The 27,697-nt window shown below is 35.0% G+C and overlaps 1 protein-coding gene across 1 annotated transcript; it reads right to left on the bottom strand.

Moving 5' to 3' along the window:
* LOC141679865 (potassium channel KAT3-like) lies at positions 1 to 27,697 on the bottom strand. Its single transcript, XM_074486239.1, has 10 exons — positions 27,648 to 27,697; positions 26,703 to 26,940; positions 26,215 to 26,375; positions 25,788 to 25,849; positions 25,182 to 25,522; positions 24,707 to 24,946; positions 24,420 to 24,518; positions 24,313 to 24,345; positions 24,044 to 24,123; positions 1 to 112 (listed from the first exon to the last, which is right to left on the bottom strand). Exons 1-10 carry the CDS (start codon positions 27,695 to 27,697, stop codon positions 1 to 3), a joined length of 1,416 nt encoding a protein of 471 aa, XP_074342340.1.

The raw sequence follows: 27,697 nt of genomic DNA, 5'->3' as shown, positions 1-27,697 counted from the left end.
TCAGTTTGGTGCATGGGCCTTTCCATCAGAAGCAACTGCATTTGCTTCAGCCTCCTTTCCCTCTTCCATCAACTTTTGAATTTTTGCCTGCAAAAATTCGTTAGTGCAGTAGCTAAATATGCCATTAATATAAAAAGGCTCTATACAATAAAATATACTTACAAGTTTCTCTTTCATTTGTTCAGTGTTTGACTTATATTCCCGCCCTTCTTCTCGCTTACGAGTGATTAATTATATTTGAGCATCGCTTGGATGCTCAAAATTCCGATAAGCCTTTTTTTTGTCAAAAATGTACACAATTAGTCCTTTAAATGCCTGAAAAATAGGGGTATTTAAATAATCAAATCTACTAAGATGATCAACGCAAAATTGTGGTTTTTAAAGCCTGATCGATCTCGATCAATATAGAGGGAGTAATATTCAGCATTACAGAATTTATACCAGAAAAAGACATAAAACTACGACTATACAATAAAGACATAATCATTTATCAAAAAAGACATAAAGCTGCTACCATACTGCAAAAACAGATTCAAAACCAAAGATACACAGGCACTTAGAGCAAAATGTGAAATAGAATGTCTAAAGAAATGTAATTGCACGGCTTATTCAAATACAAATGCTACAAACAGAAGTGGATGCCTGTTATGGTATGGTGGTCTGATTGATAAAAGAGGCTACTCAGAAAATACATATAATCTATGTCAGGCTTGCTGCCTCTGAGTTAAGTGTATCATCTTTTTTCAAGCTATTATTTCTTATAATATCTTCAAATTTTCATACACTTGAGCAAGTTTACTTTCACCATGGTTATGTGTTATTCCTTAACAATACAATAAGAATTATAGATGAGGGGGTTGAATATAATTCTGGCTTCTTTTCGAGATTTATAAGAATGTTCTAACTCAATACATATATATAGGTGTTTTGATTTGCAAAGTGCGGAATAAGGAATTAAGTAAATCAAACACAAAGTAATAAAAACATAAGTCTTTAAAACTTTCTGTTGGATTTGAATGTATCCACCAGATATATATATATATATATATATATATATTGATTTGAGAACTCTGTGAAGCTCAAATTGGCTCACAACTGCTTTACAAGTGAACAAACAAACTACAGAGAAATTCTTGACAAGTACAGCTTTTTCTATTTCTCTTCTAAATGTGTTTGCTTAGTTGATTTTATTCTACTAGATATACTTGGTTTATATATCACCAAGTTTACATGGTAATAAGACAGGATAATAAAACAAAACTATCAAGTCAAACTCCATGTTACTTCACTACTCTATTCCAGCATCTTTGAAAATCTTCTTAACATGCATGGAAATGGTAATGCTTCTTTGTTCTTCACTTCCTGTTAAACAGGCTTGTACATTCTTCTTACAAACACCCAACGCATGTGATTGTATAATCACTGTCAACAGATGTTTGAATTGATAATCCGTCGGGTACATGCTTGTCATCGGTCGGGTTGCCTTGTTGATCATCCGCCGGGTAGCTTTGTTGATCATCCGTCGGGTAGCTATTTGACACTTGACTCCATTTCATTTATATAGAATTACAAGACATCTCATATTTACAATTAATCAACCTATTCTGCATATCTACTAGTAGTCAACATGACTCATATGCTACTACAGAATCTACACAAAGTTGTTTGCAGAAATGTGCTACAATACTTATTGTTACATAAGTTACTCACTCGATGGATATCAAATCATCATCCATCGGGACTATATTGAATCATCCATCGGGACTATATTTGATCATCCGTCGAGTGCTACAATATTCACTAAGTTAAATTTATTAAGGTGTTTTGTATGATTTATCATCAAGTTCACAATATATTCCTAACAATCTCCGCCAATTTATGTCTACTGGAATTGTAGCCATAAATTAAGAGAAACTTAATGACAACAAAACACTTCTAAGAATACAGAATGAAAATAGTAGATGAAACTGATAAGTGCTGCAAAATTTACTGAAAATTGGACAATGCAAAGTATACAAAGAATAGCTCACAATCATTATCAAGGTGCTCCTCTAGTCTGAGCAGATAAGTCTATTTCCTTGATTGCCTAGGTTTCTTCCCAAGCCTCTTGTTGTTCTCTTCTATCTGTTTTTGAAGTTGTCTATGGAATTCAAGTTCATTAGCTTCTGAGAGATCTAACATTCCTTGCATTTCCAACAGAGTCTCATTGCTAGAGATACTCAATTGGTCCTCCAATCTAAAAAATCTTCTAACTCCTTTTTCATCCCTGAATTCCATCAACCAATAAGGCCTCAAATGCACTCTCCTTCCTATGAAGGGAATAAATAGAGTTTTTGGAAGTGCATCTTTGGCTCTATTACTCCTCATCTCCTCAATATTCTTTAGAACTAATCTTCTAGCAGTGATATGGTATCCAAAGTTCATTTTGAAAGATGAGTAGATCTTTATTAGCACAGAATGGCTTTCTAGAAAAATCATGTGAAGTGGCCATATCATCTCTTTTCCTCCATTGTATTTGAATACCAGTCTTTCAGGGAGATGTCTGTGAGCATTAATTCCTCTAACTTCTTCCAATTCATCTAAGTAGAGGTTAATGTCTGAAAACTCTTTGATGTCATAGATGTAAAACATATCTCCTTTGTTGACTGTGGATTTAGATTTGACTAGGGTCTTGGATTTGAGAATCACTGGATTCACTTTCTTGCTAGCTCTTGTCTTTGTCTTCTTTGTCTTGAAGATAGGTAAATTTAGCTCAGGAATTGGCAAACTATCCCAGTTTACTGGCTCATCCTTAGGAATAATTGGCTCACCATAAATATTCCTTGTTGGTTCAACCACCTTGAATTCTTCAAATACCACTGAGGGTTTTAATATACGAGTTGTAGTTGTAGGCTTTTTGGGAATTTAGTCTTCCTTTTCCTCATCATTAAAGTCCAATTTTCCTTTGGAGTGGAGCTTGTATCTGAATCTTATTTTCTGATGTGGTTCTTCTTGCACTTTCTGATCCTTAGGTTCAGCAATTACAGTTGGTTCTACAGGAATTTCTGTTGTGGTTTTTACAGCTTGAAGCTTGGCCAAGATAGCAGCTTGCTTCTTCTTTTGTTTAAGGTTTTTAGCATCCAGAGCAGCTTGCTTCTTTTCTTGCCTGATTCTTTCTTTCTCTTCCTTCTTAGCTTCCACCAATATAGGGTGTCCAGCCACCACACAAATTTCCTTACCATTTCTGTAAATCTTGGCTAATCTTCTTTTGAGTGTTGAATCAGCTGGATCTTTGTAGAAGGCAATTGACCTAGCCAATAGTTTCTTCTCATCTGGCCTAGGTGTCTCATACACAGTATCCATAGGATTCTTTTCTGGAAACTTTAAGTAGTTTCTTTAAGGCTTCATGATGAAATATGCTTTTGAAGATTTGATGCAAGATGTTTGGCCTTTTCCAGATAATTCATACTCATTTCATTCACAGAAATGTTCTTGACTTGAGAGTAATGAATGAATGTTTTGTCTGGCTTCTGAATTGGCCCAAACTTTTGTTGAATCTCTACATCTATCTTTCTCCACTTTTCTTTCAACTCCTTATCAGCTGCTGCTACATCAATCTTTAGCAGTTTATCATCTGTGTTCAGTTTTGCTGCTGCCAGATTTATGATATCAATATTGTCCATGGCCGGTGGCTTTGTGAAAGCAATTGTTGGCATAATAACTTTACTGACTTGGATGTTTAGCACTTTATGCTCCCCTTCACTCCTTGATCCCTCTTGACTGATTGGGACTGAAAGAGATGTGTCCTAAGTCCAATCATGTATGATGATTTAGGAATAACTTTTACGTAATCTATTTTGATTTCATTGATATTAATAAAAGATTATTTTGGTTTTATTGCGGGCTTTATCTATTTAAGTGTTTAAATAAGATATACCATAGTTTAGAGTAAAGCTTTTTATGGATTAAGATGAGATCATAATAATGAGACCTAAAAAGATGATAACTCTGAACTTAAATATTTCCTGGTCGTAGGATTACTAACTGGTAATTAGTAATCCGCAAAGATCGGTACATACTATGCTTTCTTCATTATGAAGGATGTCTCTTCTCATAGACATTTGTGTGTTGACACTATAGCTAGTATGTAGGTGCTTATTATAGAATAAGTTCACTAAACATGACTCACACAGATGAACAACTGATGGAGTTCACTCACGTGTCAGCAGATGTTCACATAGTGATAGTTATACAAGTATCATTAGACTTGAGGTCATCATAGTCATCTTGTGTACACTGAACTATGCTTTGGTTTAGTTCTTAGTCTCCAGGGACAATTATAAGGGCTCTACTGGGTATAGGAATTTGTAAACGAAGATAGTGAATGATCAATAAAGGATCTACCCCTTCCAGTGAGGGAAGAGAATGTTCAATGCTGATCCACTTATGCTAGTTCAGGAATCTCTGGCCAAAGTGAATGAAATTAGAAAGGAGTTTCTAATTTATATTAAATAGAACTAAGCATAGTGAATGGGAAAGTAAATGATTAAATAAGATAGGCTTGACACAAGTTACATGCCTTGTATTTAATCGTGACATTGCAGGGCAGAAGGAATTAATTGTATGGTAACTACTCACTGAATAGGTTCTTGGTATTCTAAGCAGTGAATTCGTATTATCCGGATAGTCACGATATGCTGAGAAGTATCCCTCACGATGTAGAATAAATATGATTAATTTATTAATTAATCATATTTAATGAATTAGAGAATTTATATAAATAATGATAAAATAATTTTATTATTATTTATTTCTACTACCGGCTTAATATTGGACCTACAGGGTCACACCATAAAAGAGGATGATTTAATGGTGGAGGAATTAATTAATAATGGCTGGTAATTATTTATTTGTGAAATAAATAATTAATTAGGAGATTTAATAATTGATTAAATGAGATTTAATTAATTCTTAATATTATTAATTAAGAATTTAATTTTTGAAATTAAATCAAGTGAGAGAATTATTTTTCTAAAGTGTTTAGAAAAGGGATTAATGATTAAAAGGTGTTTTAATTATTAGTTAATTGGTTAATAAGAATAATCAATTAAAGGGTTAATAATAATAAAATTTTATGGAAAATTTTCAGCTAAAATTTTTGCCTATAAATATACTATTATTAACCCTATTTGCCGCAACTCAAATAAAAACCCTAATTCTAAAGTAGAACAAGAAGGAGGCAACTAATTCTCTCAACCTCTTCCTCCTCTATCCCATTGTACTCTTGGTGGATACCGGTGGAGTGCTTCACACTTGAGGAGCAGCTGCTAGGGATTTCCGTTCATCGTTCTTGAATCGCTATTAAAGACCTCCATCTTTCCATTAACGTAAAGTTTCTTAAGGTAAACATACTGAACTACTAATTAAATATTATTTTTCGCATGGATCCTGCGGAGGGTTTCAGTTTTTTTTAAAAAAAATTTAAATTTACGTTTTCGTTGCGTTTATGTGCTAAAAACCCTTCAATGGCATCGGAGCTACTTGCGAAAAGTTTTTAATTCATTTATGTGTTTAACTGTTTTCGGTATATGAGCATGTACGTGATTCGCCATGATTTGATGTTGATATAATATGCTTATTTATGTATGGTTTTGAATATATAATATTCATGTGAGTTGTATAATCATAAGATGATTATATAATCTGTATATATACTGATATATACATGATTTGTGTTTGTTCTAATTATGAGAATCATATTAGATACGGATTCTGAATTGGCTGCTGCAGATTTGCTGAAATCTGGGTCTGGTGTCCGATTTACGCAAACGAATACCCTATTCCATAGGTAAACGAGCGTCAGAATAAAACAGATAGCTGAAGCTATCAACGACTCGTCTGTAAGGCGTTTGACATCGTTTACTGCCCGTAAACAAGGATTCTTGTTTTTCTGATTTGATTCTGATTTTTCTGATTTTTGTCCTTTTTTTATGATTAGATCATGGATAATATGATATGTTAAGATCAGATTATGTGTTTTAACATGCTTTTATGTGTTGTATGAGCATGGTGGATGGTTATGGCCTTTCGACCTTAGTGTAATGGTTTTGGTTTTGGTTTTAAATACGACTTGCATATCGTCAATCTTTGTAATCATAAATCTCGAATGTAACTCGAGTTATTCTTGTTAGTTTATTAGATTAGTTTTACTTTCAATCTATGTAATGTAATTGAAGACTCAAGAAGGCTATCCAATGGAGGTGATACAAAGAAGAAGACGAGGCATACAAGAAGTCTAAACAAAGAAGAAGACTTATGTAATAAGTAGTTGTATTTATTTCCATCACCATATTAGATTGACCTTGATCTTTATCATGAGCTTGATAAAGATCACATAGGATGGGGCCATAGCCAAACACATTTACTTTATTGCAATTTACATTTACTTGTTTATTTAATTTTATATATGAGATATATGCCTATGTTTACAATGCGATGATAGATTTAGGTGAACTTAAATCAATATAAGGCGTTCTCTAGAAAATCTAGAATAGGAATCGTTTCTTGCCTTAACAATAATATTATGAATACAATCATGAGATTCTTGTGTTTATGAAACACGTAATTAAATATGAATTTTCAATATTGAGAGAAAGGATGATTCTGTCAAAAGCAGATTTCTATCTGTAAGAAAGAGGTATTAAGTGACGCCTCTTGACAATGCTCCCCCCGATCTGGGAATCATCTGATTATCGATTATTGATTTGAAATATTTAATTTAAAAGGAAGAATCTCTTTATAATATGAGTATGATTGTAACATAATAAAATCCCTCTAAAATTAAATGATATCAAGTAGTAATTGGCCAATGACTAAACGGGCTTGTGTCGGTCAAAGCCTTCCAACATGGTAGAAAGTAGTTCTTATTTTTAAATCATTGTCATTTCGTGCTACAGCCGAGGGCTTTGATTTCGAAATAAGAAATACTTGTCTATTACATAAAGATGTGTACATTGAATTAGAATCTAAAGGTCGTTACGTGATACAGCCATGGGCCGTTGGAGACTGATTCAATTGTACGAAATGTTGGGTTAGACTTGACTTAGAATATTGAGTTTGTCGTGCTACAGCCGTGACTCAATTATTCAAGAGGCTAAATTTTTATTAGGGAATAACATAAGATGTAATTGACAAGAGTTGTCTGCCTATTAAACATCACATGATGTTTTGAGCTATAGTCGAGGTTGTGTGATGGAATGTAGGATCCCTATTCCTACTAGCATTATGAATGCTTAATTTTCACTTAGAGGTTATGTAAATTAGATAAACTAGTTGGAGCCACTTATGAATAAAGACCCGATTCATATAGTGTTTTTAAATGAAATTGAATATTTAATAAGTGTTGTTATGTGTTCATCATTTACAGATTTACTATATACGTTATGTCTTCTATACTATCACTCCGGAGTATACTAGATGCTCACAAGTTGACTGGTCCTAATTTTGCTGACTGGCTTCGAAACTTGAGAATTGTTCTCAGGGTTGAGAAGCTGGAATATGTGCTTGACTCGCCTAAGCCTACTGAACCTGCAAGCGATGCACATAATGATGAACATGTTGTGTATCGTAAGTGGATAAATGATGCAAATGTTGCTCAATGCATCATGCTAGCTTCCATGAACATTGAGCTACAGAAGCAACGTGAGCATATGGATGCTCACACTATCCTTATGCATCTACAAGAGTTGTATGATGTGGCAGGGAGGATAGCTCGATATGAGATATGGAAGGAACTGTTCGGTTGTAGGATGTCTGAGGGATCATCTGTGAATGACCATGTACTTAAGATGATCAATTTGATTGAACGTCTTGGACAACTTGGTTTTGCCATGGATGGGGAGCTGAGCCAAGACTTGATCTTGCAATCACTTCCAAGTTCGTTCTCGCAGTTTGTTGTAAACTTTCACATGAATAAGCTGGATGTCAGCCTGCCTGAACTCCACAACATATTGAAGACTGCGGAATCGAATTTTTCCCTAAGAAGAGTTCTGTTCTTCTAATTGGTAAAGGTTCCAATCCTAAGAAAAGGAAGAAGAACCCTTCCAAGAAGAAGAAAGTAGGTGAGAAAAAAGCCGGTTCCACTAAAAGCTGAAGACCCCAAGAGCAATGCTGTTTGCTTTCACTGTAACAAGGTGGGGCACTGGAAGAGGAACTGCAAGGTTTACCTTACAGAATTGAAGAAGAAGAAGGGTAGTGAGACTACCGCTTTTGATTCAGGTATGTTCATGATCGAAGTTAATATGCCACTAAGTCAAATTTCTACTTGGGTATTAGATATCGCATGTGGTTCTCATATTTGCAATTCGTTGCAGGGACTAAGGAGAAGTAGGACTCTTGAAGAAGAGGAGGTGATTCTACGGATGGGAAATGGAGCAAGAGTTGCTGCTGAAGCTGTAGGATAATTTCATTTACATATGCCTACGGGCAAGACTATTGTTCTAAATAATTGTTATTTTGTTCCCTCGATTGTGAGGAATATTATTTCTATCCCATGTTAGACTTGGCTGGATTTTCGTTTGTTATTAAGAATAATAAATGTTCAATTCTTAGAGATAACGTTCTTTATGGAAGTGGTATTTTAAACAATGGTCTGTATGTATGTGACGTAGAGCATAATTTACTACAAATTGAACATACTAATAAAAAAAAAGGGATGATGAAAATCTCACTTTCTTGTGGCACTGCGGACTTGGTCATATTAGTGAAAATAGACTGCGGACATTGCATAAGGAAGGGTTACTTGACCCCTTTGATTTTGAATCATATCCTACATGCGAGTCTTTTCTATTGGGTAAAATGACCAAATCTCTATTTAGTGGATATGGAGAGATGGCTGCAGATTTGCTAGGATTGGTACACACAGATGTATGTGGACCAATGTCTACGCAAGCCATGGGTGGAGTTTCATACTTCATTGCTTTCATAGATGATCGATCTAGATTCAGATATGTGTAATTGATGAAACACAAGTCTGAAGCCTTTGAAAAGTTCAAAGAATATAAGTATGAAGTGGAGAAACAAACCAAACATAGTATTATAACTCTTCGATCAGATCGAGGTGGTGAATACTTGAATGGAGAGTTTCTAGCTTATCTCAAAGAAAATGGTATAGTCTCCCAGTGGACTCCTCCATATACTCCACAGTTGAATGGGGTATCTGAAAGGAGAAATCGAACTTTGTTAGACATGGTTCGGTCCATGATGAGCTATGTAAATCTTCCAGTATTCCTGCGGGGTTATGCATTGGAAACCTCAGCATATTTACTGAATAAGGTGCCTTCCAAATCTGTTCCTCAAACTCCATATGAGATATGGAAAGAAAGGAAACCGAGTCTTAAACACGTTAAGATTTGGGGATGTCCAGCTTATGTCAAGAAAGTTGACTCAGATAAGCTGGAATCTCGATCCGTAAAATGTAATTTTGTGGGATATCCTAAAGAGACTTTAGGGTATTACTTTTACACCGATCATAGGGTGTTTGTCTCCAGACATGCTACCTTCTTGGAAAAGCAGTTTATCCTTGAAGGAAACAGTGGGAGAAAAATTGAACTTGATGAAGTTCAAGAAGCACTAACTACTACGGATCAAGTGGAAACACCTGTTCAGACTGAACAACCATCTGTGGAACAGCCCATTCGTAGGTCAGGGAGAGTGTCTCGCCAACCTGAGAGGTATTATGGCCTTGTCATTGAGAATGACAATGAGTTGTCAATCATTGATGATGACAACCCTGTGACCTATAATGAGGCTATGAGTAGTGTTGACTCAGAGAAATGGCATAGTGCCATGAAATCCGAAATGGAATCTATGTATACCAACCAAGTATGGACTCTGGTTGAGGCGCTTGAAAGGTGTTAAGCCTATTGGATGCAAGTGGATATACAAAAGAAAGATTGGAGCAGATGGCCAGGTGGAGACCTATAAGGCTAGGCTCGTGGAAAAAGGATTCAAACAAAGGCAATGGATTGACTTTGATGAAACTTTTTCGCCTGTAGCCCTGTTAAAATCAATTCGGATTTTGCTTGCGATTGCTGCTTACTACGACTATGAAATCTGGCAAATGGAAGTGAAAACGGCCTTCCTCAATAGGAAACTTGAAGAAGAAATGTATATGACACAGCCAGAGGGTTTTCTTTCCAAGGGAAATGAACACCTAGTGTGTAAGATGCTACGAACCATATATGGTTTAAAGCAAGCTTCTCGTAGATGGAACATCCGTTTTGATGAGACAATCAAAGAGTTTGGTTTTATCAAAAACATAGATGAACCATGTGTCTACTAGAAGGTTAGTGGGAGCGCGGTAACATTTCTTGTATTGTATGTGGATGACCTACTTCTTATAAGAAATGTTTTGCGACGCTTTCATCTGATTAGGGAGATTGTTGAAAGAGGAGAAGTCAACGTCAAGAGAGTTGACACACATAACAACATAGTAGACCCTTTAACATAGCCACTTTCTCAAAGTCACTTTGATCGTCATAAAGAAAAGATGGGTATTAGATACCAAAGTGATTGGCTTTAGTACAAGTGGGAGATTGAAAGAGATGTGTCCTAAGTCCAATCATGTATGATGATTTTGGAATAAGTTTTATGTAATCTGTTTTGATTTCATTGATATTAATAAAAGATTATTTTGGTTTTATTACGGGCTTTATCTATTTAAGTGTTTAAATAAAATATACCATAGTTTAGAGTAAAGCTTTTTATGGATTAAGATGAGATCATAATAATGAGACCTAAAAAGATGATAACTCTGAACTTAAATATTTCCTGGTTGTAGGATTACTAATTGGTAATTAGTAATCCGCAAATATCGGTACATACTATGCTTTCTTCATTATGAAGGATGTCTGTTCTCACAGACATTTGTGTGTTGACACTATAGCTAGTATGTAGGTGCTTATTATAGAATAAGTTCACTGAACATGACTCACACAGATGAACAACTGATGGAGTTCACTCACGTGCCAGCAGATGTTCACATAGTGATAGTTGTATAAGTATCCTTAGACTTGAGGTCATCATAGTCATCTTGTGTACACTGAACTATGCTTTGGTTTAGTTCTTAGTCTCCAGGGACAATTATAAGGGCTCTACTGGGTATAGGAATTTGTACACGAAGATAGTGTATGATCAATAAAGGATCTACCCCTTCCAGTGAAGGAAGAAAATGTTCAATGCTGATCCACTTATGCTAGTTCAGGAATCTCTGGCGAGAGTGAATGAAATTAGAAAGGAGTTTCTAATTTACATTAAATAGAACTAAGCATAGTGAATGGGAAAGCAAATGATTAAATAAGATAGGCTTGACACAAGTTCCATACCTTGTATTTAATCGTGACATTACAGGGTAGAAGGAATTGATTGTACGGTAACTACTCACTGAATAGGTTCTTGGTATTCTAAGCAGTGAATCCGTATTATCCGGATAGTCGCGATATGCTGAGAAGTATCCCTCACGATGTAGAATAAATATGATTAATTTATTAATTAATCATATTTAATGAATTAGAGAATTTATATAAATAATGATAAAATAGTTTTATTATTATTTATTTCTACTATCGGCTTAATATTGAACCTACAGGGTCACACCATAAAAGAGAATAATTTATTGGTGGAAGAATTAATTAATAATGGATGGTAATTATTTATTTGTGAAATAAATAATTAATTAGCAGATTTATTAATTGATTAAATGAGATTTAATTAATTCCTAATATTATTAATTAAGAATTTAATTTTGGAAATTAAATCAAGTGAGAGAATTATTTTTCTAAAGTGTTTAGAAAAGGGATTAATGATTAAAAGGTGTTTTAATTATTAGTTAATTGGTTAATAAGAATCATCAATTAAGGGTTAATAATAATAATATTTTATGGAAAATTTTCAGCTGAAAATTTTGCCTATAAATATACTATTATAAACTCTACTTGCCTCAACCCAAATAGAAACCCTAATTCTAAAGTAGAACAAGAGGGAGGCAACTAATTCTTTCAACCTCTTCCTCCTCCATCACATTGTACTCTTGGTGGATACCGGTGGAGTGCTTCACACTTGAGGAGCAGCTGCTAGGGATTTCCGTTCATCATTTTTGGATCGCTATTAAAGACCTCCATCTTTTCATTAACGTAAAGCTTCTTAAGGTAAACATACTGAACTACGAATTAAATATTATTTTTCGCATGGATCCTGCGGAGGGTTTCAGTTTTTTTTTAAGATTTAAATTTACGTTTTCGTTGCGTTTATGTGCTAAAAACCCTTCAGGGACAATAGCACTTTCTTTCTCCCCCTTTTTGTTATCAGCAAGTTGAGTAGAGGAAGAGGTTTGTGCTGCCACTAGCTTTTGGAGCAAGTCTGTTTGATGTGCTTGATGTAGATGTATAGCTCTTAGAGAGGCTTCCATAGCAATCATTCTTTTATCCAAGGAATCCACCTTGGTTGAAAGATCAGTGTTCTTCCTTAGCTGCCTTTTAATATCAATCATTGTGGCTTCTAGAAGTTTGGCATCTAATCTTTCAGAAATATCCTTCTTTACTTGATTGATCTCTGTCTTGATAGAAGTGATATCCTGGTTGTGTTGGAGGCCTTGGATTTGATACAGTTGCAGAGAATTTAGTTGTGCCTGTAAGAGCTGCCTGGTGCCTGCATCTGTGGTAGATTGAATATCAATGTGTATTTACTGAATTTGATGAATGAGAGTGACCTTAAAATGTTGAAGATCACAGTCCTTGGAGAATGCCCATGAAGGAAGGCCAAATCTAGAGCTGGTGCCTGATTCTCCCCTATATCCAAGAGCTCCTCATTTTCACCATCATCTTCAATGAAATCAGCAGATTCCCCAGTCCCATAGTCAACATCATCATCAGCTCTAGGTGGCATAGCTGTGATGGCATCCTTACCTCTTTGCATTGACTGGGTGGTATGCACCAAGTTTAACATTCTTTCTGCATTTTCATTGCCCTGTCCAGCCAAAATTTGATATGCTGGAACAGGATGAGTAAATGCCTCAGCATCCAAAGAGATGGAACCTATAACAGCTTGATCATGCCGAGATGGTTTCTCCATTTCTGTATCACTGGCATTCATTGACTCACTAGGAATGATGTCCATCCTTACTTTTTCGTGTACCTGCAATTCTCTCAATTTCTCTCTCTCTTTTTGCATCAAGGTCTCCCCTTGGCTCCCCGCCCTCACACCCTCACCTTCACCATCTAAGGTAGGACTCCTCTCACTCACTTTTTCCAGTCCTGAAGAAATGGACTGCATTTGTTCACTCTTTTTCTCTCCTTTTTCCTGGGAGCAACCCAGACTCTCACTCAATTCACTCCATTCCCTCAGTCCTAAGAGTGATTATATTACTACTAAGTATTCTCCACTTGTGAGAATTAAAGAAATTTTAAGTTGTGCAGAGACACCCGACGGATGAGGAATAACCATCGGGACAGTAGTATGGCTATCCGACGGATGACTACTGTCAAGCTTATCCGTTAGGATACAATCACTACTCGATGGATGATGAATATCTATCGGGATAGAAGAAATAAATGAGTTTGGAGTGGAGACTATTATAGACTCTGTGCAGATTGATGATAATTTAGGCAGAGTTGTTTCAACAGTCTCAGAAAGAAATGGCAAGTGAGCCAACAAATCATCTAAAAGATGATGCTCACTTGCTTGGATTTTTAGCTTCTCCAAGAGAGTTAAAGATGGAGAATTTGGAAGTGATGTATTTATTATGTCAACATCCAGTGAGTGTGTGGGAGAATTTGGTGTATCAGGTGCTTCAATTATAAGAGATTTTGGCTGTGACTCCACATTTATTGGAGCCACATCAATCTGACTTTGAGATGGTGAAGTGACTGGGCCTTTAGCACCAGTTTGCACTGTGTGTGTGCCCTGTGCATCCCCAAGGGTGTTTGATCTTTTCTTTCTAGCATAAGTTTGTGGTGAGCTAGTGTCCCTACCCTTTTTTGCCTGTGCTCCTGGTTAGGAGCTTGTTTCAATAGTGACATCCTTTTGGGAGGATGAAACTAGTAATGAGATGATTTCCTTATTAACAACCACAGTTTGTTGGGAAATTGTGGTGTGGCTAGGTTTGGGTACACTCTTCTCTCCAGCCTTATCCTTAGGGTTTCTTTAATTTTCATCCTGTCCCTCACCTTTCTCATCCACCTTCACACTCCCCTCTTTTTGTTTAGTAGATTTTGCAACTGGTTTCTTTTGAAAGAAATCAGAGGGGGTTTTCTTATATTTGGATTTAGAAGTTTGTGATTTAGTAGCTTGGGTAGGCATCTGTTTGGTCATTGACACATATGCCATTGCTACATTTGAAGGCAAAAAAATGTGTGAGGTTGGAAGAGTGGAGACAGTAAAAATTACCTCACTTACCTGAGGTCCCTCAATTACTGGAAAATATAAGAGGGGCACCTCTTTGTGGTGGTCTGCACTGTTAAGATCTGCAATTATTCTCCTTTCTTGAACCCAACAATTCAGCTTGTTGGTTGGGTTCTCAATCACAATATTTTCAATGAGATGGTTAGCAAGCATCACGAAAAATCTAGCATAATAGACACTTTTACCTCTCTTATTGAGTTCTCCTAACTTAACGCCTAACTCAAACAGAACCAAGTCACTGAAATTAAAGTACTTATCAGTAACCAGCATGTAAAGCATGTTAAGCATGGATATGTTAATAGAATCAAAATTGCTAATTTTACCAGAAAACACATTAGTTACCACATCACACATATAACTCCATTCTTTCCTAAGACCCAACCTTCTAATTTCACTTAATTTAGAGGTAGCGAGTGCATAGCCTATGGAATTAAGCATGTTAACTATATCAGTGTCTGTGTGTGGAGCAGTGGCAATATTATCAGGAATTTTAAAGCATGCTTGACAATGTCACTGTTAGTGCAAAACTGCTTACCTTTAAGAGTGAATGTGATGGTCTTATCAGTTGAGTTGTACACTGCAGTTGTCCATATCTTCTCTACAACCTCACAGTAGATGGTGGGAGATTCCAATATAGCATATTTGAGTTTGCAGCCTTTCACAAAATCCATCATTTTGTGGTAACTTCCAGAATGTTGAATCTCTTTATTCACTAGAGCCGTGAAGTTGTTCTTTTCATAGATGTACCCAGTTTGAGACATGATTTTGACGACTGGTGCCATTGTTAGAGATTGAAATTTGCAGAGAGAGGGATTGCTTTTAAGAAGAAAGAAGTTAGAGGAATTGAAAATTGAGAGTGATAAAAGAATAGAATAAAAGTGAATTATGCTTTTATACTATCTCAGAAATAAACTGTCAAAAATAATAAAGTAAAATAAAGTGACCAATGAAAATTTCCCAAAATAGCCATTTTAAAAATGAATAACCTGTAAAAATTCTGTCACTTATCCGTCGTGTCATGCTTGCAAACTGTAAGTATACTCGATGGATAATGTTCAGAGATTTAACGGCTAGGATTGGGACAATTCGACGGATGAAGATAAATCAGTTATCCGTTGAGTTATAAAATATTCCAGAAAAATAATTGATTTTTATTAACAATTTATATACCGACGGATGATCAAACTCGATGGATAATGAGCATCCGTCGGGATGTAAATTTTGACTTAGCCAAAATTTCATCCAATGCTCAAAAATCAATTAAATTTCTAGCTGCATGACAACTTGCAAAATATCTGAAATGATTCAAGAATAATTAAGCATACCTAACTCACTTACCAACCTTGAAAAGGTGGATTCATCAAGTAGCTTGGTAAATATGTCTGCAAGCTGCTTTTCACTTGGAACAAAATGAAGTTCCACAGTATCATTCATCACATGTTCCCTTATGAAGTGGTACATGATGTCTATGTGCTTTGTTCTTGAATGCTGCACTGGATTTTCAGTGATGGAAATTGCACTTGCGTTATCACAGAAAATGGAAATTCTATCCACTTGCAGACCATAGTCCAACAATTGGTTTTTCATCCACAAAATCTGTGCACAACAACTACCAGCAGCAATATATTCAGCTTCAGTTGTAGAAGTAGAAACTGAATTTTGCTTTTTACTGAACCAGGACACAAGCTTGTTTTCTAGAAATTGACAGGTTCCTGTTGTACTTTTTCTGTCTATTCTACAACCTGCATAATCTGCATCTAAATAACCAGTTAGATCAAAACCAGAATCTCTATGGTACCAAATGCCAAGTTTTGGTGTTCCCTTAAGATATCTGAAAATTCTCTTAATAGCTACTAGGTGAGATTCTCTAGGATCAGCCTAAAATCTAGCACAAAGACAAGTAGTAAACATTATATCAGGCGTACTAGTTGTTAAGTATAGAAGTAAGCCAACCATGCCCCTATAACTTGAAATATCCACAGAATTTTCAGTAGTGTTTAATTCAAGCTTAGTTGCAGTGGCCATTGGAGTTTTTGCAGATGTGCAATCCATTAGATCAAACTTCTTTAAAAGATCATGAATGTATTTAGTTTGACTAATGAATATTCCATCACTAACTTGCTTAACTTGTAAGCCAAGAAAGTAAGTTAGTTCTCTCATCATGCTCATTTCATACTTACTTTGCATCAATTTGGCAAACTTTTTGCAAAGTTTTTTTATCTATAGAGCCAAAAATAATATCATCTACATAAATTTGAACAAGTATACTAAAGCCATTAACATTTCTAAAGAATAAAGTTTTATCAACAGTACCACTTGTGAAGTGGTTTTCCAAAAGAAACTTTGATAAAGTGTCATATTAGGCTCTAGGTGCTTGCTTCAGTCCATAAAGTGCTTTCAAAAGATAGTAGACATGATTTGGGAAATTTGGATCTTCAAAACCAGGAGGCTAACTAACATAGACTTCCTCCTCCAAATCTCCATTCAGAAAAGCACTTTTGACATCCATTTGATAGACTTTGAAATTGGCATGAGCTGCATAGGCTAAGAAAATTCTGATGGCTTCAAGTCTTGCAACAGGAGCAAAATTTCATCAAAATCTATTCCTTCTTGTTGACAATAGCCCTTAGAAACCAATCTAGATTTATTCCTGACTACTATGACATTTTCATCCATCTTATTTTTGAATACCCACTTGGTGTCAATTGGATTCTTCCCTTTAGGCTTGGGTACCAGCTTCCATACTTTATTCCTTTCAAATTGGTTTAGCTCCTCCTGCATAGCTAAAATCCAATCAGCATCCAACAAAGCTTCTTCTACCTTCTTTGGTTCTTCCTTAGATAGGAAGCTGCTATATAGACATACTTCTTGAGTTGCTCTCCTTGTTTGAACTCTAGAAGATGCATTACCAATGATAAGCTCAAAAGGGTGATCCTTAGTCCATTTTCTTTGTTGAGGTAGATTAGCTCTAGATAAAGAGGCCTCATTGTTGTCTTGATGTGTGACTGAGTTTTAATTATTAGAAACTCCCCCTGAGTTTGTAAATCTTTTATTTGAGAAAGGAAAGCTTTTTGTAAGTGATCTATTCTGACTTCCAGCTTTTCTTGATGACCCGACGGATGGTGTACTTTGTGTTCCGACGGATGAAGCTGATTGTCTCCCAACGGATAAGGCAGATTGTCTCCCGATGGATGAAGCATTATGCAACTCGACAGATGTTGAATTATGTGCTTCATTAGTTGTATATTTTTCTTCATTATCCCTATTCATTGTTTCTTGATCACTTTCATCACTAACCATTTCCGCATTATCAAACTTGAGGCTTTCATGAGAATCTTCATCTTGCAGTCCTTCAATCTTTTTATCATCAAACACAACATGTATTGATTCCATAAAAATGGTGGTTCTAAGATTGTAGACTCTATATGTTTTTCCCACAACATATCCAACAAAAATTCCTTTATCTGCTTTACCATCAAACTTCCCATGATGATCAGTTTGATTCCTTAAGATAAAATATTTGCAGCCAAAGACATGAAGAAAATTCAGAGTTGGTTTCATGTTCTTGAACAATTGGTAGGGTGTCATACATTTTTCTTGATTAATCAAGGAAATATTCTGAGTGTAGCAGGCAGTGTTCACAACTTCAGCCCAAAAATATGTTGGTAACTTTGATTCTTCAAGCATTGTCCTTGCAGCTTCAATAAGAGATCTGTTCTTTCTTTTCCACTACTCCATTTTGTTTTGGAGTTCTAGCTGCAGAAAACTCATGCATTATCCCATTATCTTCACAAAATGATCTCCTTACAGAATTCTTGAACTCAGTTCCATTTTCACTCCTGATTCTCCTTACTTTAAAATCAGGATGATTATTGACTTGCCTTATGTGATTTATGATGATTTCACTAGCCTCATCTTTAGACTTTAGGAAATATGTCCAAGAGAACTTTGAGAAATCATCTACAATTACTAGGAAAAATCTTTTTCTTGAAATGGACAACACATTTACTGGTCCAAATAGATCCATGTGTACCAATTGCAAAGTTTCTTCAATTATTGAATCAAGCTTTTTTCTGAATGATGCTTTAATCTGCTTTCCCTTTTGGCAGGCATCACACAATCCAACCTTAGAAAACTTTACTTGAGTAATGCCTCTAACCAGTTCTTTCTTGACAAGCTCATTCATGGTCTTGAAGTTTAGATGGGACAACTTCTTGTGCCATAGCCAACTTTCATCTTGACTTGCTTTACTGAGAAGACAAGTGACATATTTTGCATTAGATGAGTTGAAGTCAGCTAAATACACATTTCCTTTTCATTCTAGTGAGAACCACTTTGTTGCTTCTTTTGTTTGTCTCAAACACAATTTGTTGAGTATCAGCCAGCTTTGTGATAAGGGCAATTCAGTAACCTTTAATTCAGAAGCTTGTGTTGTAAAATTGTGTTTGAGACCATCCACTAGGGCAACCTCTTCAATGATGACATTGTATTTTGAAATCAAGCCATATCCCACAGTATAACCCTTGTTGTCATCTCCAAAAGTAATACTTGGGCCAGCTCTCTCCTTAAACTCTGTGAGCAGGGTAGAATCTTCAGTCATGTGTCTTGAACAACCACTATCCAGATACCAAAGATTCTTTCTGTTTCCCTGTACACATCAAAACCAAATCAAGTTGATTTTGGTACCCAAGTTTCCTTGGGTCTTGCCCTGTTAGCTTTCTTTTTTGGTTTCTTAGGTTTGATCTCATTTGACTTGGAAATTTCTGATTCATCCTTAGTCATTTGAGTTGGACCTTTGAAACTAGTTATTAAAACAGAATTATCATGCACATTTTGATTAGCTGGAAAAGGCATACTGTTTGCAAACATGTTATTCCTGTAAGGCATGCTAAATGATATTTGTGGCATACTAAATGCATCATAATAATGATTAGGTGAAAATGGCATATTAGAAAATTGTGCATTCATATTCTGAGCAGACATAGCATTCATAGGAATAGAAGGCATGGCATTCATGTTGAGAAAGGAAGATTTAAGTCATATGTCATAGCCTATTTGTATATTCGAGGATTCAACTCAACTCAAATAAGAATGTAATAAGTAAATAGTGTATCTACCGTCAAAAGAGATCTCACAGAGTAACATCTGTCAGAGGATTCAGAAACAAGGTTCATCTACAGACTTGAGGAGTTAATTCACTGGAAGAAGTTCAAGATATTGATCAAGCCTCAGTGATATAAATCAAGAGTGTGGATTTAATCAAGTGACAGAGATCTCGTCAGAGTATCATTAATTACAAGGATTTAATCTGAAGAAAATTAAAGTATCAAAGTCAAGACATGAAGAAACGTCACGGAAGTTACTCACTCATGAACCAGACAGTACATCGAGTGTCAACGTTGAAGTGGTGGAATTGATTCATAATTTTCAGTGATTTTCAGAAGATTTATAGAAGAATGGATGCTGCTCAAGATTAGTATTAATTCTCTATTAATTAATTAAGTCATATAATTTAATTAAGAAAATAAATTATATCTGCAAAGATTAATTTATTTGATTAATTGAATTAATTGATTAATTAATTCTGAATTAATATTAAGAATTTTTAGAATTTAAATTGGTTTAAAAATTCTGTTTAATTCAACAAGACAACTGATTGTATTAGTATGACAATCGGTATGACAATCAATAGTCATACCGAAAGTCATGCTAATTCAAAAGGATTATCTTACCAGAATTAGTATAGGATTTAAATCTATTTATTTTCAGCAAAAACAATCTGTTTGAACTACTATGACAATCGGTATGACAATTGATTGTCATACCGAAAGTCTTGCTAGTTCATTCTGATTGTCTTGCCAGTTCAAAGAGATAGTCCTACCGAAAGTCTTGCTGGGCAAAAGAGATTGTCATGCCAGTTCATTCTATTCGGCTATTGATTAAAAAGAAGCAGAAGCAGTTTATTCATCACATTCGAACAGAACACAAGTCAACAAAAGAGAACACAGCAGAAAGGAAAAGAAAATATATCATCTTTCATATGCAGAAATTCAAGATCAAAATTCTAGTTTCTAAAGTTAAATCCAAACCACTAGAATTATTTATCTTGTTCTTGTGTAACAATCTAGCGGATCAAAATCCCTAGAACTTAATCTCAAATTGCGTTTAGCATTTGAATCTTTTTATTACAAAAATAGAAAAAGTTCATGTCGAATTTATTCTAGATTTATGATAATTAATTTGAGATTAATTCCTTGTAATCGATACAGTTGTTGTAACACCTTTCAAGTTTAATAATATTTTTATTTAAATTGAATTTTGTTTCATATTTTTTATTCCGCATTTAATTCGATTATTCGGTACTGTTTGTATTCAACCCCCCCTTTTACAAACACATTGGGACCTAACAGAAGAGGGTACAGATATAGGAGTAGGCATGGAAAATTTTCAATTAACAGATAAATGATTAACACTACCACACTTAACATAGATTTTTCTTAGAGCATACTTATCAGGTGTGTAGTTATTATGTTTGTTAGTCCCTACTTTCCCATTTCTATTTTTTTTCTTTTAGTTTCTGTTTTAACCTCCATCTTTTCTAATCTGTCATTCAATTGCTTGATGGACAGATGACCAACATTCACTTTCTTCTCCTTCTTCACTTGACTAGCTTCTCCTGAAACAAAGTTTTTGGAAACTGATCCATATTTTTCATTCAACTTGGCAAGCTTGGCTTTGCTCACAGGTTTGTTCACAGCCGACGGATGTGGCTCTTTGTCACTCGATGGATAATCCTTTTGATTATCCGACGGATGATTCTCACCATCCATCGAGTCCACATCTGTTAGCAATCCTTCAACTAAATTGGATTCCAGCTTCTCCTTACTCTTTTTCCAGGCTGCATCACAAAAGGACTCAAAACCTTGAACTTTAGTGATTTGAGCATGGACATCTCTGGATGATTTCCATGTTTTAATCACTTCATGTTCTCGTTCAAGCTGCTTCTTTAAAATCTCTTCTTTCTTCAAGGACTCAGTTAATTCATCCTTAGCAATCTTAGACTCAATTCTCAATTTTTCAAATTCAATAAACTGAGACTCTAGCACATTATTCTTCTCACTTAAAAACAAATTATCTTCTTTAATTTTAGCATTTTCCTTAGTGAGGGACTTAAGTGTAACACTCAAGTGATGTAATTCTGTAGACATGTCATTGATTGCATCATTACACTCAGCTTTAGATAAATGTGCTAGGTTAATGGTGATTACCTGATTACTTGAAGAACTTGTTTTTATTTCATCAGACTTGGCCATCAGGGCTAGATTGACATAGCTTACATCATCATCTTCATCCAATCCATCAGTTGCCCGGTCATTTTCCTGTGTAATGAAAGCCCTTTCCTTTTTCTTGAGCAACTCAAAATATTTTTGTTTGTAATCAATAGGCTCAAACTTTTTTTTGCTGGAATCTGACTTTCTACGCTCACTGGAAAAATGCCCTGCCAAGCCACATTTGAAACATTTGAATTTGGATTTATCCATCATGTTTTTACTTGGCTTGGCTGCTCCAAAGTTCTTTTTAAACTTGAGCTTGGAAAATCTTCTGGAAAGGAATGCTAAATGCTCATCAATATCATCTATGTCATCTTGGCTCAAATGATCTTCATTTTCAGCTACCAGCCCTTTGCCCTTGTTCTCATAGACCTTCGAAGTAGACTCAACAGATTCTACCTTCATTTCTTTCTCTTTCTCTAACTCAGCAACCAATGCTATGGACCCTCCTTTCTTCCTTCCTTTCTCCATCCTCTCATCTTGCTCTATTTCAAGCTCATAAGTCTTCAGGATGCCATACAATCTCTCTAAGGTAAACTCCTTGTAATCCTGAGAATTTCTCAGTGAGACTGTCATTGGTTTCCACTCCTTTGGAAGAGATCTAAGTAACTTGAGGTTATAGTCTTTTGTTTGATAAACTCTTCCATGTAACTTCAGAGCATTTAGTAGTTTTTGAAACCTACTAAAAATATCAGTGAGAGACTCACTATCTTCACAATGGAAGTGCTCATATTGCTGAATTAGCAGTTGCATCTTATTCTCCCTTACTTGCTCAATACAATCATAAATAATCTGGATAGTGTCCCAAACCTCCTTGGATGTTTTGCAGTTAATGATGTTATCAAACATATCACCATCAACTCCATTGAACAATATATTCATGGCATTCTTATCTTTCCTGACTTGCTCAATATCAGGACCTGACCATTCATGCCTAGGCTTGGGAATTGATGGTTCATTTCTTGTTGCAGCTCTCATTGGTATATGAGGACCTTTCTCTATGCAATCCACATAGGCCTCATCTTGAGAAAGAAGATGTAGATGCATTTTCACCTTCCAGTAGTGATAATTGTCTTTATCCAGAAAAGGAATTTTAACTCCAACATCCTTCTTGTTCATCTTGCCGTTTGTTGTGATCTTTACACTCATTGTCCTTAAAGATCTTGCTCTGATTCAAATTGTTATTCCCTAACAATACAACAAGAATTACAGAAGGGGGGGGTTGAATGTAAATCTGGCTTCTTTTAGAGATTTATAAGATTGTTCTAACTCAATACATATATATAGGTGTTTTGATTTGCAAAGTATGGAGTAAGGAATTAAGTAAATTAAACACAAAGTAATAAAAACACAAGTCTCTAAAACATTCTGGTGGATTTGAATGTATCCACCAGATATATATATATATATATATATATATATATATATATATATATATCGATTTGAGAAATCTGTGAAGCTCAAATTGGCTCACAACTGCTTTACAAGTGAACAAACACTACAAGAAAAAAGTCCATAGACATCGGTTTTTGGCCGATGTCTATGTTGTTTGGCAACCGATGTTGATGTCGGTGATGTCTATTCTAGACATCGGCTATAACCCGATGTCTTTACTTGCTTAGACATCGTTTCTGGAAAAACAATGATGTTCATGCATTGGTTTTTTACAAAAAATGTTAGAAATAAATAATTTAATAAATAAATTACACCTATTACAACAGATTAAACATATGACGAGCTATGTTTTTTTCCACATAGACATCGTGTATTTTCATTTAGGTGATGTAAAATCAGATATTAAACATCGATTTCTTTAGTGAAAGGTGATGTCTATATCGACACATAGACATCAGTTTTATCTCAAACAAAGTGTTGTCTATGTTTAATTTAGACTTGAACATGTCATTCTTTGACATCAATTATTCATCTAAAAGTGATGTACATTAACTTTTTTTACATCAGTTTTTCTTCTTAAAAAGTGATGTCTATATTGTCACATAAATATCAGTTTTATCCCAAAGAAAGTAATGCCTATTTTCAATTTATACTTGAACATGGCAGTCTTTGACATTAATTTTTTATTTAAAAGTATGTACATTAACTTTTTTTGACATCAGTTTTTGTTCTTTAAAAGTGATGTACAATTGCTTTTGTAACTAAAATATATCAAATATACGGAACTTGCACTCAAGTAAACTAAAGAAATAATAGATTTGAATACATGCTTAAATACATAGTCTGGTCCTTTATCATCATCAAAATAAACTACATCTTACATTGAAAAGATACATAGTCGGGATATGAAGATAACCCCGATATCCCCGAACATATTCTTTGAACTTAATTTTGTTACTAACTGCAAAGCAACAGATGAACAAGTTGACAGGTTATTGAACAAATAAACAAAGAAAAATGATACAGTTGACTTGGCTTAATAATAATGCACGATAGCCATAGTACAAAACAGAGTTCTTCATCCGGGAAATTCTTTCTGGATAAATTCAAAGATTAATTATATTACAAATATTATGGATATAAAATGTACCTGCTCTAGTCCATTTTTATGTGTTATTACATCCTGCAGTTTCAGATTGTCAGATATTACGATTTTGAATTACACTTAATTAAAATAAATTAATTACATTGTCATACCACGGCTCCAGATACGATGACATAAAAGTCTGTTGGTATCTCATTCTGTAAGATAATTTCAACCTTGGGTGGAAAATATTCTGCTTTTATTTCTGAAACCTGTCAGTCAAAAGGCATAGCATACTGCTCAGGTAAATTTACTTGTGTAGCATAAGTACATGTAAAAGTTCTATATGATCTCAATGACAATGAATAGTAGATTAAAAAAATTTAGGAAGAACAGAGCCAGGGATTTTACATCTTTTATTTATAAAATAAATGTTAAAGAAGATAGAAGCGCATTTTACAATCTTGCTGATAAGGTCTTCAGAGACATCTTCGAAAAGGTAGGTATTCTCTATAGTTTTATGGAAAAGATGCTGAGCGATGCTAGATCTGATTGCTTTCGGTAGATCTTCAAGCACTTCTTCATGTTGTAGTTCTGCTGTTTTGAACTTGAGTTGCATGTGTGCCAGCATTTGCTCTTTTAAACCCTCTAGAAGCCTGTTTTTACTTGCATACCTCAAGATCTCATTTATGGAGTCCCTCTACAAAAGTAAAACATCAAATGAAAGTTATATAGTCTATGTGCTTGCTATGCTAGCCATTCTTAACTTTGTTTCTTTACAGTTGTCCAGATAAAATGCATATTTGGAAATTAATCCCGAAAGTTAGAATTTAAATATTCTTTAACAATTTTAGAGTTCGAGTTTCTTAAAAACAGTGCTAAAACCTCATAACAGACCTAAGGATAGTTAAAGGTGAAAAGAGAGGAGACATTACCATCAAAAATGTTTTAATAGCACTATGGACAATGAGATTGGTCATGTTTCCAATCAAATAGGCAGTGAGGCCAATATTGAATAGCATATTGAAGATGTTGAAAACTTTTTCTCCTGTATTTTTCGAGTACAAATCTCCATAACCAGTTGTAGTAAGCGTCACAATTGACCAATACATCGTATAAGTATATCCCAACCAGATGCTTCTATTTTCAAAGTTTGCAAGTTGAGCTCCGATCCACGTTTGCTCTGGTATTTTATGGTGTATAGCAAGCCAGAAGTAGAAACAAGCTGCTGAGTGCACTGCAAATAATGTCACCTGTGAAAATCCAACAACAAAACCTTTTTCAAAATGAATGATCACCTAACCTTCAACTCAATCTGAATATTTGGAACTCAGGACCCAAGAGAATTTTACCAAATTGGAATTCAAAAATTTCTTTTCTCTTAGACATGACTTTATTAATGAGTGCACGTATGCATGTGTTCGTGTTACAAACACACTTGTATAATGTGCATAATTTGTGAAGTTAACACGTAGAAGGGACATAGAAAGAAGAACAGTATTTGGTTTAGGAAGATGAAGTGGTTAGAAAGAAGTATATACTTATAGCAATAAGTTTGCAGTATCTCGTCCAGAAGTAACTGAATCGTGTGTCTTTCTCTAATCTGTTAAAATTTAAAAATTCTAGATTAGAGTCATAATTTTAAAAACTATTGAAACAGTTGCATTTTCATCTCAAAGATATGTCAAAATATATTTTGAAATTAATCTTTTTACAGAAAATGCTAATCCCTCTTCACATGTCAATTGTGCCAAGTCTCTAGTTAAATGATAATGCGTGTGCTTAAAAGAGAGAAGCATCAGAGAAACTCCTGAATCTAGGTTGTAAGTAACAATTCAACTAGGTTAGAATCGAAGTAAAGCTAAATCCACTAGATTTAGGCCTCAAATGCACATACACTAGTTACACACATGATTTCATACTCTTGATGTTGCAGTGTATATTAATAATAGCCATGGAATGTTATACCTAGAGAAGAGTTCGCTGACACGCCTCAATCGCCAGAGCCTGAGCAAATTGAGAAAACCAAAAACTTCTCCACGGTGCATTTCTCCTTCAAAAATACGGTATATTGTCTGGAATGGTAGCGTTGATGCAAGATCCATGGGAAACCATAGATGTGTAACATACTGAAATGACCAAAGAATACATTAACATACAAAAACAAGAAAACCATATCGTAAAGATGCAAGAGGCATCAAAGTAGGAATCGATCGATGACATTCTGCTCATCTTAGTAGTCCCTGTAGTTGTCAATTATCATCGACCTAAGAGCATGTTTATAGGTATGCTAGGACTTTGGTGTTTGCGAATGACAAGCACCAAGTTATAAAATGTATATATCGAATCTAGATACATATTTCTGTAAATTATAAGGTTTATTAGCCCTTTGAGCCAGGACATAAAATATATAAAAATAAATTTGATATAAATTTATGGCAACAAAAATTTGAAACTTTAGGGGGAAAATGATTGTACCTTACAGCTATCTGCTTGTGGTCATCTACAAGCAAATAAGTAGATTTGTCCAGGTAAGCTACAAAGAAAGTGAGAATGATATCAATCGCGAAGAAGGCATCGACAACCAAATCAACCAGCAGAAGTGATCCAGTAGCAACCTCCTTAAAGGCTAATTCGAATGGAGATGAACATGCTGAGTATACGACCAGTAACACTAGAAATGCTTGCCACCACCTGCCTCAAAATCCAAGCACTCCAAAGTTACTAAGTGCATATAAAAATTCTAGTTATGCACAGCACTGAAGTTGAAAAAAATGTAGTGACATATGGCACTCCCCGGCCCTGGAGTGACCCGAAGTCTATCCTAGGCAGTAGGCAGAACCAACATCTTAGAATATCGGGTTTCAGCCTACCATGCTCTCCCTTAATTCCCTCATAGTGACATTTACAAGTACCACTATCAGTGGCTGTTACTACTTACCAAAACTGATATCACAATAGTCCTCTTTGGTGCAATGTTACCCAATATACACTTAAATAGATGCAAGTAAACACTTTTCACTGCAACTCCCTTGATTATACCCAAGATTTCATCTATAATCAAAGTACCTTAAATATAAACCAAAGATTACCTCAAATAATAGTTGTATCATATAGAAAAACAAAATTAAAAAATTAATAAATGAAAGATAAATCCAAGTAAACAAAAATAACATGCTAATTATTACCCAAACCATATTCCTTATAACCAACAAAGAGTATTACAATTAAAACCCCAATTTTAAAAATTAGGGTTTCGATTTTAAAAATCCCCAATTTAAGAAATTAGGGTTTTGATTTTAAAAAACTTAACTGTTAAAGCAGAGAAGACCATAATAGTATTCATATAAAGGAGACACCAAGAGATTGTTAGCAGACCGGTGAAGGTGAACCCATCGGACCTGGTGGAGATGGTGGTTACTAAAACAACAGAGCTGGTGGCGGTGGCCAT

This window comes from Apium graveolens, chromosome 8 (assembly GCF_009905375.1).
Source record: "Apium graveolens cultivar Ventura chromosome 8, ASM990537v1, whole genome shotgun sequence".
Lineage (NCBI taxonomy): Eukaryota > Viridiplantae > Streptophyta > Magnoliopsida > Apiales > Apiaceae > Apium > Apium graveolens.
The sequence above is the reverse complement of the archived record's forward strand: the minus strand, read 5'-3'. Positions and strand labels throughout refer to the sequence as shown.

Excerpts from the sequence above, each read along its gene's own strand:
- LOC141679865 (XM_074486239.1), bottom strand. The coding sequence starts at position 27,697 with ATGGCCACCGCCACCAGCTCTGTTGTTTTAGTAACCACCATCTCCACC. Across the intron at positions 26,376-26,702 it reads ACAATCATTTTCCCCCTAAA|TATGTTACACATCTATGGTT; the intron begins GTTTCAAATTTT and ends TGGTCATTTCAG. Across the intron at positions 25,523-25,787 it reads CTGCAAACTTATTGCTATAA|GTTTTGTTGTTGGATTTTCA; the intron begins GTATATACTTCT and ends ATTTTGAAAAAG.